Source organism: Pyrus communis, chromosome 3 (assembly GCF_963583255.1).
Source record: "Pyrus communis chromosome 3, drPyrComm1.1, whole genome shotgun sequence".
Taxonomy (NCBI): domain Eukaryota; kingdom Viridiplantae; phylum Streptophyta; class Magnoliopsida; order Rosales; family Rosaceae; genus Pyrus; species Pyrus communis.
The window spans coordinates 12,276,636-12,297,728 of NC_084805.1; the positions used below are offsets into that span (position 1 = coordinate 12,276,636).

Genomic DNA, 21,093 nt, shown 5'->3' on the forward strand with positions numbered 1-21,093 from the left:
ATAATAAAATATTAATAATTTATATATTAAATAATATAATATTAGAATATGTTATTATCCAGCTTCTTAGTCAAATACTGCACCAAACGCTTCACTAAGTTAGTCCAGTTTAGTCTAGTCTAAGCCAGTACAGCTTAGTCCTTGAAGCTAATCTAGTCCGAGATAGTCCGGCGCAACAAACGTCCCCTATAGATCCATCCCCCAACTTTCTCACTGTATCCACCCACGATTCCTTCTCCTTCTCATTTCTCTTTTCTTTTCTCTTTTCTTCTCTTTGTCACTTACGGTTACGATTAAAATACAATAACATTATCTCACCCAATTTCCTAGATTCCCATCATGTGGGCCCCACTCAACCCCGCAAGTCAGACTCCCCCAATCAGTAAGTCAGCCATGACCATTGCATGAGTTTCGCACTTGTTTCCAATTGCCCTTCACTTCACGTCCCCACTTTGTCTAGTATGGACAGGTGTAACTAAAGTCTTAACTAAAGATTAAGTAACTATAAATCTGGATTTATGTTATGGACCCATCTATTTCAAAATTTTTGCATATTTTGTGTCGAATTTTCAAAGAAACAGGCCAAAGGTACAATGTCAACAATACCGATTTCATTTCTAACTTGATAATTACTACTTGCACAATCGATACTAGTTGGAATAGGATTGCAATATTTAAACTCTTTTTTTCTCGAAATACGATTGATGCGGGTTATTTCAACATTCAAAACACTCTCACGAGTCACAAGACTAGAAATGCTATTGCGCCATTCAAACCAATGGCGTGTCATTATATATTGTAATTATTTGCCTACAGTGTATGAATAATTATTTTGAAACTTGTTAAAAACTACAAGCAAAATAGCATTAGTGGTTGCATGAAAGTCCAACCGGAGCCTCTCTGTTCCTAGGCTGAAGTCAGTAAAATATAATATTCAAAGCGCACACCACAAAGGCACAAATCATATTTGACTTGACTAAACTTTGAACCAAACCCACTTCCACTTCCTCTTCTCTCTTTGTTTTTGTTTCTTTGATTTTTCTCTGCTCTTGTCAAAGTTCTTGGCATTTCCTCTGCTTATCATTTCTCTCCAATGGCTCCTCTCCCCTTACAAACTTTCTCTCTTACCTTCCTCTTCTTTCTCTCTCTTGCCCTCTCCACAAACTCCGAAGGTACTTCCTCCTCCGACCCATCTTGCAGAATCTTTTCTGGGTTTCAAATTTCCCCTCTTTTCCTCCACTGGGTCCATCTCCGTTTGGCTGCTGAGAAACCAGAGAGGAAAAAATCCGGGAAAATTCCCCCAAAACCCATATTGTATCAGTTTCGGCTTCCAATTTCTTTCCCTAATCTTTTTTTTTCTGATTTAATTTTCTTTCAGGAAATGCTTTGCATGCTCTGAGAAGCAGACTCGTCGATGCCAACAACGTTCTGCAGAGCTGGGACCCAACGCTGGTCAATCCCTGCACCTGGTTCCACGTTACCTGTGATTCCAATAACCATGTGATCCGATTGTAAGATTATTATTTCCTTAATCTTTTTTTTTTCTGGGTTTGTTTAAATTTTGATTTCATGAATTGGTTTTTTTTTCTTCTTTCAAATTGGCTCGATTAACTTTCTTGTTTTGGGTTTCAGGGATTTGGGTAACTCCAACATTGCTGGGAGTCTGGGGCCAGAGATCGGGCAGCTGAAGCACCTGAAGTACTTGTATGCTTCCTTTTCTTCTACCAAGTTTCTCTTATGATGTGTTTGGTTGCTCAGAAAATCCCGGAAATAAAAAGTTTCCATGTTTTTACTGTTTTGAACTTTTAATTGTAAAAATCTGACTTAATTAGACCTAATTAAGTGATTGTAGAGAAAGATTGATCCAAATTTGACTTAATCAAAGTATTAGAGAAGTGATTGTTAAATTTTTTGAATGAATTTCAGGGAACTTTACAGAAATGACATAAGTGGTAAAATCCCAGAGGAGTTGGGGAGCTTGAAAAACCTTGTTAGCATGGATTTGTATGGCAATAAATTTGAAGGGGAAATTCCGAAATCTTTCGCCAATTTGAAGTCACTCACATTTCTGTAAGTACTTTTAAATTGAGTTTCCAGAACTTTTCAACATTGACAATTCACAGATAGTAACTAATTTGCATTGAATATGGTTAAATTGATGAGGCAGGCGACTAAACAACAACAAACTAACAGGATCTATTCCGAGGGAACTCGTCGGCCTCTCTAACCTCAAAGTTTTGTAAGTCCTAATTTTCAGATAATTCGAAACGAATATCTGGAATCTGAGTTTAATGTTCAATCTAAGGTACCCTGTTTTGTAGTTTACTGTTTTATTAGCAGTCTTGTATTGAAATTTTAATGTGGCAGTGATGTATCCAACAATGATCTGTGTGGAACAATTCCGGTCGATGGCCCATTTGGGACCTTCCCAATGGAAAGGTACCACTTCTATCACTCTCTTCCCTTTGTTCCCATCACTTATATGCAGTATGCATCGGGTCACCTAAACAAAGTGACTTAGACCTGGTTTGGTACTGAGGTGATTCTGAAAAAAAGCTGGTATCAAAAAAAGCTGGGAGCTGTTTTTGTGTTTGGTAAACATTCAACTTCAGTTTTTTTTCACAGTTTTGGGTGAAAAAAAGCCAAAAACAAGAAGCTGCAAAACCCAGCTTTGAAAAATCGGCTTTTTTTCACATCTGTTTTACATAAAAGTTTACCAAACACTATAATACTGGTTTTTTTTTTTCAAAAGCACTTTTACAAAAAAGTTTACCAAACACTCTGCTGCTTTATTTCACAGTCGCTTATTCTCACAGCACAGCAGAATCAGTTTTTTTTCAAAGCACAGCAATACCAAACCAGCCCTATTACCACGTCTCTTAACTAATTTATAGAAATCAATCGTTGACTGAAGATCAACAAAATGTTTGTAAATGAGTTTTGAGTTTCCTAGTTGGTATATAGGATAGGTTTAGCCGTCTGGGGACACACTCGTTTCAGCTTTCGGAGAATGTGGCCATGGGAAATGTGTTGTGTGTCTAATAGGTATTATGCATTTTAGATGTTCTCCGAGAAAACCAAAGATACGCGAAACCCATGGCCATCTCATTCAGGTCCAACATTACGAGACAGGACAGATGGTAAACGTTTGCCCAGACACGGTCTTCATGAGTTTGGCCAATTTTAATGGCACACGAAAATTATCATAGTTGTGTATTTACATAGCTAATCAATCGTATGTCTTAGAGCGATTCTGGAGCGTGGGAGGCACGATGATTTGAATGAATACTCGTAAACTAACTCAAACTCTACTTGAGAGTCTAGATTATTTTACAAAAGTAAGTTCCATGGTTCTTTTCAGAAACCAATTACTCATTTACGAATCTTGTGAGAATTTATGTTGTGTGTAACGGTGATTTTCCATGTCCCCGAGTCTTTAACAAACAGGTCCTCGAGTCTCATGCTCGATAAATCATTGTTTGCCGCATTGCAAGTTCTAATGTGTTTGCGTCGTGATATTCTGTTTCAGTTTTGAAAACAACAGACTTAACGGCCCAGAGCTGAAAGGACTGGTATCCTACGACTTCGGGTGCTGAAGAAGAAGGGTCGATTTCGTCGATCATCCTTTAAAGATATAGTAAAGATTGTATGATAAAGAAGCAGAGCATTGTATCTCTAATTATGTTATGTATCTGAAAACAGCACACCCTGAATGTTATGGATGTTAAAGTAAACACTCTAGCCAGCAAAAATATAATGATTCTGAGATTGGAACCTTCACTTTTATCCCTTGATTTTGATTTCCTTTGTATTAGGCAACGGTATATTTCTTTGGCCAGATCTTGTAAAGCAAGGCAAGCTGCTGAGGCTCCATATAACAAAAGCCAAAACTATTAATTCTATTTAAAAAGCGCGTTGGCAAGAGGCTTGTAGATTTGTAGTTCAGTTGATTTAACAGATTTTTGCACCTCAAGTCCAAAGTTTAAATCTCTTCCTTTATATTTTCAACTTCAGCAACAAGTCGGATGAGCCCGAAGGTGTGTGTACGGATTTACCCATTTATACCCATGTCGTGTCCATCTTAACATGTTGATAGATCAACATGCAAAGCGACATAAAATAGTCATATAATAATACAATAATTTATGCAAGTGGTGGAATCGCTCTGGTGATTAGAACTTTCCTATTCAACTCATTGCATGTAATATCCATATTGTACAGGAGAAAAATGAAAATCGTTATAATTTCATTAGAATAATATTATTGATAGTATTAATTGTGTTCTAGTAATGTACACATAGAGTTATATACTCGTACGAATTTCAAATCATATAGTATGTTGTATTCATAATGTCATATCTCCATAACTAGACATCATGTGATGCTACGATACTTATGGTTAATGATATCAAAATATGTGTAAGTATACCATATGACATTGTACGATTAAAAAACGTTACAATCACAATATAAAACTCATTCGAGAGGGTCTGATGGTCTTAAAAAGGATTATGGTGAGGGGGGTTTCCCTAGGAATAAAAAAGACATATAGAATCAAATTCATATTCATACTAATAGAAGAGTGGATCCAATACCAGAAAAACGACTTCCTTCTCAAACGAAGAAGCTTGTAGGAGAAGCTGCTACAAGCCATACTAAAGTGACTGAAATGAAAATAGGCAGATGTCCAAGGGCATCACTGCAAGAGTAAAGGCAACGGGTAGAATTTCCCGCACGTGGCAAGACATAGAAGGACGTGTCGGCAAGTCCGCGGAACACCTCAATTTCTCGAAATTGATCCTTTTACATTTTGGTGTTAGGGAAAGGAAACAGCCCTTCAACAATGTCGGCCACGTCTGTGACGTATGCGAGTGCGACGTTCTTCACCTAATTCCCGCGTTTCTGGGAAATGATAAACTCGTGTTAACGTTGCTCCACGTGTTTCTCGCAGTCTCTCTTCCCTTTCGTTAAAACCCCCTCTCTCCCTAAAACCCCCACGTCACAGCCGCAGAGTCTCAGCGACCAAAGAAACCACCCACCGCCACCATGACGGCCGCTTTCCGCCGGAGCACAATCCTCACCCGCCTGTTACACAAGAACTCCATCACCGACCCGATCGTGGCCCCGACACTGCTCCAAACCCAAACCCAGACCCCCTCCAAAGCCTACCTCCGCTTCCCTCAAGTCTTCCGCAAAGCGAGAGACTACGACCTCTCCCCCTCCGTCTTCTCCTCCGCCTTCTCCTCCTCCAAGTCCTCCGTCGAAGCGCCGTCGGCTTCCAAGTTCGGGTTCGTGGGATGGTACCTGGGTATGATCCAGTGCCGCCCCATTTTGACCAAGAGTGTGACCGCGGCGCTCATTTACACCGCCGCCGATTTGTCCTCCCAGGTGGGTCGAACTGTAATTATATCGTCACTTTTAGGCATTTTGTAGTTACCCACTTGGTCAATTGGCTTTGGTTGTATCTAATGAAGTAATGATCTTTATCAGACATTAGCAAAATCATCCTTTTCCGAATCTTATGATCTTGTAAGGACAGCGCGCATGGCTGGCTATGGGATGCTGGTTTTGGGTCCGTCGCTGCATTTCTGGTTCAATTTCATGTCGAAAGCTTTACCGAAACGAGATGTGTTTTCGACATTGAAGAAAATGGCAATGGGGCAGCTGCTTTACGGACCTACAATGACGTGTGTTTTCTTCTCCTTGAATGCATGTCTACAAGGTATTCTTAATGACACATTGTTTACGATGAATGATGCTTGTATGTTCGATTTTGTCGAAATTTTGTATTTTGCAATTGTAATGATGTATAGTGTGTTAAATTTTTTTTTGTTATAATTTTGTTTGGGAAAGTTGTGAATTCACCACGCACATTTTGAAGGTTCCCGTGCTGAATTAGGCGGAAATTAGGCTGGTTTGTCAATGATTGTGAATTAGGTTGCTTTAGATTTTGTTCGGTGACAAAATCGTGATTGAACCTGCTACGCTTCATAGTGGCAAGTTCCTTTGGTAATTGGCTCTCCGGTTCATACACTTGAGTATCACTTTGACGAAGAGTTCATCACAAGATGCTGAAACCGAAAGTACCCAACTTTTGTAAATATGTTGTACAAGTCCGGTAGTTCACCACAAAAAATGCTCTAGATGGATTGAGTTTCAATCTTGAGATTTTCGACATTTGTATTTAACTTCTGGGACTCAACCCGTTTGTAGGCAAGACTTTGATGCATAATGAATAATTGTATAAACACATCTCTGTGTTAATTGATTCTTCAAGGAAAACATTTACTGCTGCATAAGAAATTTACCTGTTGTGAATTTTGAAAAATAGAGCGAACTTGTGTCTGCAGAGAGATGTGTGGATACTATATGGTGCTTCATATTAATTTGTTATGGTCTAACTAGTTATAGTTACCATGATTGCCAATTCCAGGTGAAAATGGTGAAGAAATTGTTGCCCGCCTACAGCGAGACTTGTTCCCTACATTGTTAAACGGTGTTATGTACTGGCCAGTATGTGATTTTATCACATTCCGATTCATTCCTGTCCATTTACAGGTATGTGGAAGGCTCTCTTTTATCTTGGTTTTTCTCAGTTTTATTTTGGATATTGGAATTACGTGAAATTGGGATTGCTTGGGCTACTGAGTTTTGACAAAACACGGGTTAAGAGCCTAAAGTTTGGCTCTTGACAAGCGTAGGAAATTTCCGACTTGATCAGTTCAACTGCATATTTCACACGATCTGGAAACTAACTTGTTAACTTTGTTTTTGACGCTCTCATTTTGAACAGCCATTAGTGAGCAACGGATTTTCGTATCTGTGGACCATTTACATGACGTACATGGCAGGCTTGGAGAAAGCTGGCACAACGTCCTAGCTGATTGACTGTAGGCGCCTATTCTTTTTACTAGTCTCGTCTTTAAGATTTAGACGTGTCTCAACAACCCAGCTTGGAAGTTGCTCGTGATGCCCTTACACGGTGCACCTTACGGATGCCTTGGCAGAAACGCTAGCATGACATCCACAGCCGAACTATGGTTGAAGCACAGGCTATGAATCTCGCTCTCATTGCGAATTTTACGAATTCGATTCATTGGTAATTACATTCGGATCATGTCTTTTCACCATTCGTGTAAAACATTCAGACATTATGTATTTATGCCGTTGGGACAACTTTGAGGGTTTTGTATAAAGCAATAGGTTGATGTTGTTTAAGACACCGTAAGTATCAGTTACAAGTTAGTTTGATCGGATACAAGCGCCTGCAGGATTTTAAACTTTTAAGTTGTACATTACAATGTTTTTCTTCAGTTGTGGAACGGACTGCCGAAGGATTCTCTCTTCTCTTTTTTTCCTTCCCTGCCCTCCCCTCTTATTTGAATAGTCAAGATTTTGTGTTGACTTCTTTATAGAGAGAGAAGGACGAAGTGGAGATTGTGAGAGGAGAGGAGGGAAGGGGATGGAGATAGGAGGGGAGAGAATCCTAGTCTTGACCGTGGAAAGGATCTAGGGCAAGCAGTTCAAGGTTTTCAGAACAGGTTGACAGAATAAACCGTATTGTTCAAGGAGGAAACTCAACAAAGGGATACTAGTTTAGATGAGAAATTGGCAAAATTATCTTAATTGCTGCTACTGTCAACTTGGCTATGAATTATTTTAAACCAAGGCAGAACTTGTAAGAGATGTAATTTTTACAGTCCACATAAAAATCTTTAGAACAATTACAACAGTAAAACGCCAACAATGAAATCGCTGACACTTCAGAAAATTTGCACCAATCGTCTGGTTCATTAGGGTTGTCTTCAAATTTGAACTGATCCCCTAGTTCTTGATTTCGACGGCCATTGACAACAGTTAAGCGCACATACAGAAGTGGAATGACCACTGGACATTGTATTTGTCGTCAGGGGCTAACTCGATACACATAAGATTCAGATAGTAGATGGATGCTCACCGGTATTTTTCGTCGGAAAGGTATTTGCATAGATCAGATCAATCATCCCTTCGAAGGGAAAGGTCCTGTAATCTGAGCTGGGAAGCATGTTTTACATACAAGGCAACGAATAATGAGCTCACAGTGATGTTACAGCTACTTTGAACAATTTAGACGATTAACATTTCATAATCTCACCTGGTACAAAGCACAGAGAGCTTGCAACTGCCTTTCTATGAGCGTTTCCTCAATAAGAAGAAATTGAAGCAATCACTCAGTCAAAGCGATGCCACCGAAGAACCTTGCTAAATAAAAAGCCGAGGCACCTTATTGAAGGACTGCACACCCCATTTATGTCAGCTGAGAGGAGTAATAACTATTTACCAGTGTCACCAAGCAGCAAATGGACATAGAGGCAAGAACTACGTAATCAAAGATAGAATTAACGCAAGCAAGAAAATTAAATTATGTAGCAAGTCACTGTCCAACTGCAATAATTTGAACACTGGATAATGCATTTTTCGCATAACTTGGTAACAATAAACAGGGGAGCAGAAACAATTTCCGTTGAAGGATAGTGCGAAGAATTCTTCACACTTCTGATGTCTTGCTTGTATTGAAAAGTTTACATACTATCGTATTAACATGCCCCCTCCCCCACCTCCTCACCCAGCCACCCCCCCCCCCAAATAACAATTATCAAGCCTATATCGAAACGCAACATAAACCAAAACTTCTCACATAATCTACAACTTATTCCCTATTGCAATGCTTCAAAACTCCGTAAACAGGCAAAGGCTAAGAGTTGATCATGTTAAAGAACTGACTCAATACGCTGAACTGTGAGCAAGTGGGGGTGCAATTTCATGTCTCGTGATCTCATCAATTGTTGATTATGTATAAGGTTTTGCTCACTCTTCAGATGCACGCAAGACAATCTTCTCGAGCTGTATGGGCCAATCTACACCAAGCATTTGGGGATTTAGCTCCACTGATGCAGAAAAATCTGACATGGTTGCAAAAGTAGATTTTGTTTCTCTTTGCATATGTCTTCCACGCAACATCCCATTTGAACCATCGTTGTACGGATACGAACCACTTAGTTGTTTTAAGTGATCATTGCCATGCCTTGTCCCGGCTAGCCGAATACAAGGTTCCATTAACCTCTTCAGATAAGCATCCAATCCATTATTCAAGAGGTTAACACAGTCTATAGAGACATTAATACCCTCCTTCTCCAACTTCCGCTCCAAACGATTTCTTAAGGATCTCGTATCAGGTAGCTCACCACTGTTTTGACAGGTCACAGGGTGGTAAGCACCACTTACTGATACATTAGGAAGAGATTTACGCGATCCACCCAAATATATACCGAGTGGAGCAGTTACTGGGCTTCTACTTTGAATAGCTGGGCTTCCTGCATCCTGTTCGACCTCTTCTCCATCTTCTACAGAGGCAACTTCAACAGGCGGCCTGCTTCCAAGAGAAAGCAATTCAGTAGCACTTTGCTGCTCTTGTGCTTTTGAAAAATGTTGGGACTTTCCATTTGGCCCCAAAGGACTTGGGCGGTCCTGAAACTTGCGTTCTCGATCAACTGGAGACAGGATCCTGTGAGGGGATGGAGAAACTGCATCTGCATTAATCGAGTGAAGACCACCCTTCTGATAACCATTTGCTACTTTAACATTAAGGGTGCGTCCCCTTTTCTGAACACCGGTCAAGGGCGGAGGTTTTGCAAGGCAAGCGTTCTGGAGGATGGATTTAATAAGCCGGTTATGAAGACAGACATTTTCCCTCCCAATAATCCGATTGCAAAACTTGTCGAATTCGCACTTGCTAATCTTTGAACTAAACAATCTTCTGATCAGATCAAAGTATTTATCAGCTCTCTGATGCCCAATCTTTCGCACAATTAGAGCTTTCAGCTCCAAAGTGTCGATACGAGAAAAGCTCTGATTGAGCACCATTTTCCCCCAACTCCACTTCCGAGAATTCACCAAAACCAGATCCTCATCGACGCCTCGAATTCTCCAGCAAAACCCAGATCACAGAAGACATGATCCTCAATCCAAAACCTAAAACCCTAATTTTCAGACAATGCTTTCACCTGTATGTTCACCAAAATTACAGCAACAGAAGCAAATTTCTCAATTTCTCAATCCAAACGAACGAGGGTAGTCAAAGTTTGCTCAAATTACTAAAATTAGAAAGACAGAAATCATTGGGAACTAAACGTTGACCATATCAAGAGCTCACAGACACAGAGATCAAAATATCTTTCCTGAAATTCAAAAAGTAGAAGGATAGAGTAGCGGAAGCAAAAAACGCAAAAAAATTTGACAGATTTCGGCAACAATTTACAGAAATGAAAGAAATCCAGTTGAGATTTGGGCGTGAATTGAAAACCAAACAAGCAAATTGACCAAAGAACGATGAGAGAGAGAGAGAGAGAGAGAGAGAAGCACCTGAGTCGAAGGTGGCCGAGGTTAGATTGACCCCCTTGAGAGTTGTGTGTTTTTTCCTCTCTTTTTTGGTGCTTTTGGTTTGTGTGTTTAATTTGAGAGATATTTCTGTTTTTTGTTTTTTATTTTTTATTTTTTATTTTTATTTTTATTTTAATTTTTTTGTGGGGAGTTGTCTGTTCTTCTTATAACAGGTACAGACCAAACGGGGCTAATAAGTAAAGGGCTTTTGTGCGCTTTCAGAACCTTCTTATCTGAAATACACGTGCGTTTTTGTGAGTTTGGGAAACTCGGGTGTGAAGACTTGTTAATGGCGTGTTTGATTGCGTTCATTTTTTGATTTGGTAATAAGTTGCTAACCGGCTCGCCGACAGCAGCGGCACGTCCACGGGCGACCAACCGGGCCATGGCGGCGGTGACCGTCCACACAGCATACCACATACCTACTTTAAGGTTATTCAACGTCTCGAATCACGTGGTGTATTATGTTTTAACTAATTTGAGGTCGTTTATCACGTTTGAATTAGAAAACTTTAAAATTTACTAAGATGAGTACTAAAGGAATCTTTTTTAGGTGTAAGCTTGAGTAACCTAGATAAAAATCAAGACGTCTATTGAAGAGACACACTCAAAATTTCTGTGAGCGGATCCCTTCAAACTATTTTTCATTAAATTTTTTTATAAAACTTAATTGTTTTAATGTAGTCATGGATGAGGCTAAGATGGTGAATGGTTAGATGACCATTTAATTGATTTATTTATTGTTGGCAACTTATTTTAACTACATGGTCTCTTATAGATCAAGTATAGCTATTTGTGGCTGTAGGATATTTGCAAGTGATTATATAGCTCTAGTATAGGCTAGATGCACTTGCATGCTGTACTTATACTTTGATGAGAGTATTATGTATTGAATTGCTTAATTATGATTTTTGATTGATTACTGGATGTGATTTTCTTAACTATATATTGTAGTAGATACTTATCCAGACTACTCAATGAAATCGGTTGTATGCTAAATTTAGCAAATGTCAGTTCTGGTTCAATCAAATTAGTTTCTTGTTGTTGGAGTTGTGCTCTAAAAGCCAATTTCGTAATATTGGATATTATGTAACAACTCCATATTAAGTAATTAATAAAAGGGCAAGTTTTATTCATTCATGAGTTTGGCTTTATATTATAGTGATAATATGCTACGAATGAGTCCATGGGATTTAAGGTATGGAAGCAATGTCCTAAATGATGTTAGGGCATGGAGACTTGTATTCCATAGTTACTTAGTCCTTAAATAAAATTCCTAGCAATTTGAAAGTCAACTGGACAGTGACTCTGGAAAGGCCGGTATATAATGCATTAAGATTAGTATGGTCCCGTGCTATCAAGGTTCTAAAAGACACTAGGCGCTAATCGGACGGCAGACTGGGGTCTAATCCCGTCTAATCGCCTAGACGGACTAGGCGGATTTAAGTAAATTTATTATATATTGTATCAATAAGTGCCTATTTATACTTAAAAATTACAAAATTGTATTGGGATACATAAATTGCATAATAAAATGACATATAGATCAAAAGTTTTAGAACATATTGAAAACATTTGGAACAAGTGTATAATGAATGTTCATCCAATTATTCAACAAGTCTATTACATTTTATTGAAAAAATAAAATACAAAATGAAAGCTACTGATTTTTTGTCTAAGTGAGAGTCATGACCTAGGTGGGTTAGGCATGCACCTAGGAGGGCTAGGCAGATGCTTAAGTGGGTCTAGGCACTCTATTTTCATTTTCAAACGCTTAGAAACTAATCAGTAAGGTGGCCAGACGCTTATCGCCTAGACAAGGCCTAGACGGCGCTAGCCATAGATTTTTAGAATAGCGCTTACTACGCATGTCACGATGAATATATAGGTGCGTAAATTTTCCTTGTACTGTGGCATTCCCTATAGCGGTATGTCTTGTTCTTGGATTTTTATTTTTTTTATTTTTTATCTGCGTATGTTTTCAGATGCTTTGGTATTTGTCTTTACATTTTTTTATTAGATTGGCAACATTTGAGATAATTATCTTATTTGTGCATGAAACGGTAAATTATGTACCTTTTAAATTGATGCGAGGAGAGTAATGAAACCCAAATGTGCATATGGGTGAAAAAAAAAATCGTTCTGAAATTGAGTCCTTTTGAGTTTTCGGAAAGAGATTGAAAAAGGGCTCATATTTTTGGTCTTGAATGATAATGTGATATTTATCATTTATACCGCTCGTTACATAATCAAATTTGTGATTCTCATTATTCCTAAGCTATGTATTGGCTGTTAAATTCTTTAGATAACTTGTTGGCGGACTACGAAAAAAAGGTATTTGGTACTCGACCCACAATGGAAGCTCACCCGAATAGTTCTCAGGTACAAATATGTATATACAATGTTGTAACTTATAGGTACTCTGTGGAATGAGATAAATGGAGTGAAGTTTCTTACAGCTTGCTAATGTTTATACTTGAGATATAAAAATCCCACATAAGGTATTTCGAGCCTTACCTGAAATATAAGTAGGTTTTACTCATGATATTTAGTTTTCTATCTTTTGTATTAGTATCCTAAGGGGGCGTTTGTTGCGCCGGACTATCTCGGACTGGATTAGCTTCAAGGACTAAGCTGGACTGGCTTAGACTAGACTAAACTGGACTAACTTAGTGAAGCGTTTGGTGCAGTATTAGACTAAGAAGCTGGATAATAACAAATTCTAATATTATTTTATTTAATATATAAATTATTAATATTTTATTATGATCTTATCTTTTTCTCCATCTTTTCCTACCATTTCCGTCCCACTCTTTTCCTCTTCTCTCATCGTCCCACCCTCTCCCTCTTTTTTTCCTCTCAGACCTCTCAATTCATGTCTCTTTCTCATTCCTGGTCAAACTCCTTATTGATTCCAGTCTCTATTTCTCTGTCCTCCCTCCCTCTCTAGCTAGCGTTGTTCGAACGGAACCTCACGGCTCCAATTTTCCCGATGAGTTGCAGGTTTCCCGATGTGTTTTTTGGCCAACCCTCATTAAATTGGATGAAGTTAGCACCGCCAAAAAATTCATCACCATCCTTGGACTGAGATCTTAGCTTTGCATGCTCGAATTTGTCATGGATTTGAAGAAGCCCAAACAGGCCGAGACTTCCAGGCCATTTTCCGGCCACATTCGACCACATTTTGGCCTCGATTCAAGTAAAATCGTAATCTTGTCACTCCTAGCTTCAATTTGGTATATTTTATATGAACGTTGGTTGTGAAATGGATCTGAAAGAGAGTCGGGAAGTTAATGATTGATCTAGGTGACCGGCGATGACGAGGAGTCTGTCGGGAGTGGTCGTTGAGCATGACAAGGACGAGAAATAGAGGATAGTCTTAGCTAGTCCCATGGTTATTGGGGGGTCTCACTAAGACCTCTTAGTGAAGGGTTTTGTCCATGCTAGTCCCCTTTAGTCTCATTAATGTTAGTCCCAGCATGGAACAAACACAGTATTGAACTAATAGCTTGTCCAGTCCAGTCCAGTCCGAATTAGTGAGGGCAAACAAACGCCCCCTTAAGTTTTAAACTCGGCCCATTTTATGTAATTTTACAATAATCATGTCGTGTGTGTGTATTTCTTTTTATGCATAGATCAAAGCTTCCTTCTTTTTCTTCGAGATTGCTTTTTTGCTCATATGTATCATATTAGCTGCTCACTTTTTGTTCCGTTGCAGTTTTTCCTATTTCCAACAGCGATCACTTTCTATATCACGTGGTGGTTTATTCACTTCGTGGATAGCTTGTTCACTCCAATATGTGCTCAACTTGGAATCAACATTTTTGGTATGAAGTATTCTGAAATGCATTCCTTAACCATTAATTGATCGGTACATTCTAACTTACATTAGATATTGGTCTTGGAGTATGACGTTACTGATGATGAAGCTGGCGGTGATCTGTAGTCCAATAGTCTAGAAACTCAGATATGTGATGGTGAGCCTGATGATGAACCTGATCCTGATGATGAGCATGATGATAAACTAGCATAATCATCGTGAACGTGCCTTTCCAATGCAAGGAAACCATAGGCACGCAGAAATTTCAAATTTGTTGGAAAATTAGGGATTGTATGAAGATTCTTGCATCCACTTAAATTCAATGTTTCAAGCTTTGAAAGACCACCGAAGCTCGGTAGGGTATGAAGAGATGTGCATCCACTTACATTCAATGTTTCAAGCTTTGAAAGACCACGGAGTCTCGGTAGGGTATGAAGAGATGTGCATCCACTTAAATTCAATGTTTCAAGCTTTGAAAGACCATTGAGTCTCGGTAGGGCACAAAGACATATGCATCCACGTAAATTCAATGTTTCAAGATTTGAAAGACCACTGAGGTTGGGTAGGGTATGAAAATCATTCATTTGAAGATCCAAAACTTGTAAAGAAATTAGACTTCCAAGATCATCACCAGCTAGTCCACTAGATGAGAGATCTAATTCTCTTAAAGAGTTTAAGTCGTGCAACGAACTAGGCAAATGAATATTTTCAAAACTTTTTGCGAATAAACGAGTGAGAATATTCAATCCTGCTCTAGAAGGTAGTACTTGACTTAGAGATAAAAGAGTGAGATTCTTCAGTCTTACTATAGAAGGTGGTACTTGTCTTATGGCTGTGAAATCTGCATCAAGTATTCTCAAAGATACCATCTCCCCTAAATCCTCATGCAGTTCTCTGAATTCTAAATAGTCAACAAGAAAAAGAGTCTCAACAGATTTCGACTTACAGAAATCCCTTGGAAGAGAAATAAGCTTGAAACAACGTGTAAGGTTCACCAAAGAAAGTTTTTTAAGATGACCAATGGAGGGATGAATCTCCGACAAACTCTAATAGTCTTGCAATATCAACTTTTCAAGATTTGAGACTTGTGAAAAGTCCAGTGATTTTTTTAAGTTATAAGAATAACTGAGATTAATGGTTTTCAGCAGTTGAAGCGACTGTTGCACAAAATCAAAGGAAAATTGAAATTAATATCCAAAGAGAAGATCGCATAAAAAAAATAAAAAATAAAAAAAGAGAAGGAATAAAAAAAACAAATTGAAACAGAGCATTATCATGTGTAATTGATTGTACCTTGTAACCCTCCCAAACTTGTACCAGTTTGCTTGACTGCATGTCTAAAACAACTAATCTTGGTTGATTAGAAAAGTCATCTGGTATGGACTGCAAAAGGAATCCATGCCAGCACAACCATATTAACTCTTTGGTAAGATGATTGTATTCTCCATTGAGCTCCACGTTGTTGAGGTGAAGCAATCTCAGTTTCTTCATATTGGCAAATACTTCTGTACTGAAACTAAACTTTTCAGAGCTTCGCAAATCTAGAACAAGCCCTTCAACTTCTTCAGTTCCCTGTTAACAGAAGGTTATATTCATGCGTAAGAAAGGGATTATTTGCATATGTTTACATGTATTGTTATTCATTAGGCTAAATCACGTATGGTGAATATATGCAAGCAATATTGTTTGCTAATTGAGCTTCCCTGTGCAACCGCATATATTTACACATGAATGTTGTTTAAAGTATAATAGATATATGCTTTTCTTGTACAATGCATTAATCCAAAATTTAATTGGGAATGTACTTACAGATTTATATGTCAACACATCGGTGACCTCTCGAGGATTCCACAACCTATTACATTTTCCAGGGTGACTAGAGAATTTTTCAGAAATGATTACTCTGGCCATTTCTCGAAGCAAATCATGCATATCCAACCGGTTGCCTTCAACGGTTACAAGGCATCGTTCACAAAGGACATGGATTCCTATTGTTGCAGAAAATCCACATCCATCTAATACTTTTGCAACATAGTCCTTGTTCCATCCAATAAAGAAACAAGATATGTCAAGAAATATAACCTTTGGTGTATCATCTAGCTCTTCAAAGCTTATTCTTAGTGTTTTTATTATTTTTCCACTCTACAATGCTCCTTTTAATAAAAGAAGAACCTAAAACTTCAAGGGCTAGTGGCAAACCTCCACAGTAAGAAACAAACTTTTTTGAGAGTTCAAGATATTCTTTGTTAGTCCAACTATTTCGAAAGGCATGCCAACTAAAGAGCTCCAAAGCTTCTCCTTCATTCATTTCTTGAAGTGTGTATGTCTTGTCCACTTCCACATACTTTAGTAAAGGTTCATCTCATGTCGTTATAATAATTCTACTTCCGCGACCAAACCAATCATGATTTCCAGTTATTGCATCCAATTGTTCCCTTTTATCTATGTTGTCCATAATGACAAGTACCTTTCGATGTGAAAGTTGACCTTTTATTCGACCGATACCTTCATCATCATTGCTTATTTCAAACTTTAGATTCAAGATGTCAGAAATAAGTTTTTTTTGTAGATAAGCCAAACCATGTTTACTTGTATTGTCGCTAACATCGGCAAGGAAACTTTTGAACCTAAACTTATGATGAATTTGGTTAAAAATGGCTTTGGCAGCTGTAGTTTTACCCAATCCATCCATCCCCCAAATTCCAACCATGAGAACATCATCTAACCCACCACTTGAAAGATAAGCGATAATATCTCGAACGTGACAATCGATTCCAACTTTGTGTGTGACATCCCACATCGCCCAGGGGAGTGATCCTTATATGTATATTCTCATCCTTACCTAGCACGAGGCCTTTTGGGAGCTCACTGGCTTCGTGTTCCATGGGAACTCCGAAGTTAAGCGAGTAGCGCGCGAGAGTACTCCCAGGATGGGTGACCCATCGGGAAGTTCTCGTGTGAGTTCCCAGAAACAAAACCGTGAGGGCGTGGTCGGGGCCCAAAGAGGACAATATTGTGCTACGGTAGTGGAGTCGGGCCCGGGAAGTGGTCCGCCCCGGGCCGGGATGTGACAATTTGGTATCAGAGCCTAACCCTGGCCGCGTGTGTGCCGACGAGGACGTCGGGCCCCTAAGGGGGGTGGATTGTGACATCCCACATCGCCCAGGGGAGTGATCCTTATATGTATATTCTCATCCTTACCTAGCACAAGGCCTTTTGGGAGCTCACTGGCTTCGTGTTCCATGGGAACTCCGAAGTTAAGCGAGTAGCGCGCGAGAGCACTCCCAGGATGGGTGACCCATCGGGAAGTTCTCGTGTGAGTTCCCAGAAACAAAACCGTGAGGGCGTGGTCGGGGCCCAAAGCGGACAATATTGTGCTACGGTAGTGGAGTCGGGCCCGGGAAGTGGTCCGCCCCGGGCCGGGATGTGACATTGTGTTTGGCCACATGTAATTTGTTTGTGCTAGGCAGCCATTCCGAAATATTGTCATCAATAATTCTCTTAATAAGCTTGGCTTCATGCCTGAAAACATAATACGTAAAAAAATACAAATGGCAGTGCAGACTTGCAATGACTTATACCAGTAACACCTATTATTAAAGGGAGTTTTAACGAAAAGCTCACGGCACTGTTCATTTTAACGAAAAACCACATTTTACACTAAAAAATCAATCCTGGTACTATTCACTTTACCTTTTATTTTGTCCTTATCATTAAAACTCAAAGTTTTCAAGCCATTTTCATTAGTTTTCCTATTATTAAATGGGTTATTATGCCATTATATAACCTACCCAATCTAGACAATAAAAGCTAATTATTTTCTTGGCATGTTTTTAAATATTGTATTGCGTGTTCAATAACTCTATCTGCAGGACTATGTACATTAATCTATGCATTTTGAGCTTCTCATAATTTACCTAGATTTACACTGATTTACCTATATATTATATAGATTGCATATTCACTAATTTACCTTTTTTAATTGGTGGCATTGTGGGCTTATTGTAACTGTACAATTTGTTTTTTTGAGTAATTTACCTAATTGACCTTTTTTAATTTACCTATATTCACCTAGATTGTACAGGCAAGTTATTACCTATATTATCATGTACAACAATTTACCTGGCACTAATAGGTAAATTAGTGTCATACAATTTTGAGAATTTAGTTTGAAAATTTCTCCCACCAATGTCCATGCACGTTAAATCAACTTGAAATTTTAATTATTTTGAAATTTAAAACAATCATTAATTATGAAATTTAAAACAATCATTAATTAGCAAAATTGAAATAAATTACAAAGGGGCATTTTTAGTAGGGGTGGGTTCAGTTTCATTCGGTTCGGTTTTTTGTCAAAATTGAAATCGAACCGAAACTTTGGTTCAGTTCAATTTTCTTTTGGTTTTTTTCAGGTTGGGGTTTGTTCGGTTCGATTTCGGTACAGTTTCAATTTTTTTATTTTATAAAACTTGATATTTTTTTAATATGGAATTTAGAAAAAAAGGCTTGCATTGGTAGACTAATAATAAGAAAATTGGGAAATTGGAAAGTGGGAAGGTAACTACATATACAAGATCATATAAACCAATCATATTCTATCAACAACCTCAATTGCAAACAAAAATGATCACCATATCCATTCAAAAAACAAACCAATTGAGAAGCTCTTCCAAGTTCCAAAACTTCCCTCTAACCAATTAAATATCCTCCCTAATTGAACCAAATATGCTCCTTGAAAAAACCCTAGGCTTAGTTTCAAACTTGGCAACAAAGTTTCACAAAAGAGACACCATGGGGATCATAAAGTGTAAAGGGATTCGGTTTAGTATGGTTCGATTTAGTTTCCAAACCAACAAAACCGAAACCGAACCAATAAGGCTCCGTTCGGTTCGATTTCTTCTATTTTGGTTCTTTTTTTTTTTTTTTTTTGGTTTTCGATTTCGATTAGGTGTTCAGTTCGGTTTTTTTATCCCACCTCTAATTTTTAGTACTGTAAAATTAGGCATAAAGTAGATTTAATGATTTTTTTTTTTTTTTTGTTAAAGCCCAGTCAATGTATCTCTTCACTTAACTTTAAAGTTAACCTTGTTAACTATTATATATAAGAGTAATGCTAGGAAAACTAAATTTGTAAACAAAATTTTGTAAGCTAAATGATGTAGAAGTTGATGATTGGATTACCACTTAAATGTTGATAAACGTACTCATTTTTTATTGATAACACATCATTAAGTAGAGGGGCTCATGTCGAAGACTAGTAAAGAAATACAAAAGAGACATGCAATTAGGGACAGCAGACCCTTGGCTGGGTTCTAAGTTCGGAAAAAAATATATGATGGGTTAAAGGCAAAGAAAAATGAGTTTTAAGGGAGAAAGATAAATTTTCAGTTTAATAATTAAAGTTGAATAAAATAAATGGTTACCCATTGTCAGTGTTTTCAAGATCTTGACCAGACAAGTTTGCAGCTGCAATAAGAGCGATCTCTCCATTGTTGTACCCTTTTTTTCTTGGCTTCCCGTTTTTCGTCATCTTTTTCTTTACGGATGCCCTTTTCGTGCTTCTTAAATATTAGGCCTAAACTACCTTCCTGCTTCCTGATATATGAAGCTTCAACACCGTAGAAGATTGGCAAAACCTCTTGCCCCAGATTTTTCCTGCACTCCAGGATCTTCACCAGCTCGTCAAGACACCAACTCGAATCTGCATACCTCTTTAAGAAGACAATGATAGAGATCCTTGACTCTTCGATGGCAAGGAACAGTTCGGGTTGTATTTCTTCCCCTCTTTTCAGATCGTCCTCGTCAATAAGGGCCTTGTAGCCCTTTTCTTCCAATGCTGCATGGAGATGGCCCGTGAAGTCCTTGCGTGTGTCTTCGCCTCTAAAGCTCAAGAACACATCGTACTTCCAGAGTTTCAAGGAGGATGATGAAGAGGAGGCTCCGCAGGCTGTCATGGCGATATCCACACCATTATGGCACTGCAGTGGTGCATATTACGATTGAAAAAATGGTAGTGGTTGTGTTTGTGTTGCCGAACCAATGATACTTAAATATCTAAACACAAGTCGAGCTCCTTCAGTCAACAAATACAAAAGTTTATAATATACTAAAATTTGGAAGCATTTGAGAAGTAACATGACAACAACCACATAATAAACAAAATTGAATAAAAAAGAGACCCAAATGTTAACGAATAATTAAGGGTAAAATACAAAAAATTACCTCAACTATTGGTGTCACGACACTTTCATACCTCATCTTTTAAAATTGACAATGTCATACCTCATCTTATGAATTTGTGCCAATGTCAAACTTCCATCAGTTTTTCTGATACTTTTTCTATTAAATGCTGACGTGGCCAGAAACAGGACCCATTTTTATTAAAAAATGATTAATATTTTTAAAAAATAATTAAATATTAAAAAATTAAAAATAAACAATAAACCAAAAAAAACCCATCAACCCATGTCCCCCATCCCAAAAAACCCAGATCCCTTCTCTAAGTTCTCCCCCACCCAACCCTCTCTCTCCCCGTTCTCTCTCTCTCTCTCTCTCTCTCTCGCCTCTCTCTCTTCTCTCTCCCTGCAACCTACATCCCTAAAATCCCAAAACCTAGAAACCATTCCCACTCGAGTCATCATCGCCGACGAGCTCTCAATCCTTAAGCTGACGATCACCGATTAACCCCAGACCCTTCCCCTCCACTCCTGCTGGCGTCGGAGTTCTCCTTCTGGCACCACAGGTGCTTCTGGTTCCCTCACTTTAAATACCACGGCAATTTGAAATTGTGCAGAGGCTTCGCCTTCTCAGAACCCTTCGCCATGGACTTCACCTCCACTATCTCCTTATCATCT

At 38.5% G+C, this 21,093-nt stretch overlaps 4 protein-coding genes across 4 annotated transcripts; 2 read left to right on the plus strand and 2 right to left on the minus strand.

Annotated features, from left to right (window-relative positions):
- Positions 1-966: 966 nt before the first annotated feature.
- LOC137728890 (leucine-rich repeat protein 2-like) lies at positions 967-3,794 on the plus strand. Its single transcript, XM_068467682.1, has 7 exons — positions 967-1,172; positions 1,379-1,511; positions 1,633-1,704; positions 1,927-2,070; positions 2,168-2,239; positions 2,368-2,439; positions 3,530-3,794. Exons 1-7 carry the CDS (start codon positions 1,094-1,096, stop codon positions 3,594-3,596), a joined length of 639 nt encoding a protein of 212 aa, XP_068323783.1. The 5' UTR covers positions 967-1,093; the 3' UTR covers positions 3,597-3,794.
- Positions 3,795-4,937: 1,143 nt separating this feature from the next.
- Positions 4,938-7,218, plus strand: LOC137729886 (protein SYM1-like). Its single transcript, XM_068468936.1, has 4 exons — positions 4,938-5,388; positions 5,491-5,722; positions 6,434-6,558; positions 6,794-7,218. The coding sequence occupies exons 1-4, from the start codon at positions 5,047-5,049 to the stop codon at positions 6,878-6,880; spliced, it is 786 nt and encodes a 261-aa protein (XP_068325037.1). The 5' UTR covers positions 4,938-5,046; the 3' UTR covers positions 6,881-7,218.
- Positions 7,219-8,618: 1,400 nt separating this feature from the next.
- Positions 8,619-10,508, minus strand: LOC137729470 (uncharacterized). Its single transcript, XM_068468431.1, has 2 exons — positions 10,402-10,508; positions 8,619-10,043 (listed from the first exon to the last, which is right to left on the minus strand). The coding sequence occupies exon 2, from the start codon at positions 9,901-9,903 to the stop codon at positions 8,848-8,850; it is 1,056 nt and encodes a 351-aa protein (XP_068324532.1). The 5' UTR covers positions 9,904-10,043; positions 10,402-10,508; the 3' UTR covers positions 8,619-8,847.
- Positions 10,509-14,382: 3,874 nt separating this feature from the next.
- On the minus strand, positions 14,383-20,193 carry LOC137728183 (disease resistance protein TAO1-like). Its single transcript, XM_068467046.1, has 4 exons — positions 19,824-20,193; positions 16,049-16,185; positions 15,533-15,811; positions 14,383-15,210 (listed from the first exon to the last, which is right to left on the minus strand). The coding sequence occupies exons 1-4, from the start codon at positions 20,191-20,193 to the stop codon at positions 14,383-14,385; spliced, it is 1,614 nt and encodes a 537-aa protein (XP_068323147.1).
- Between the last annotated feature and the right edge of the window lie 900 nt (positions 20,194-21,093).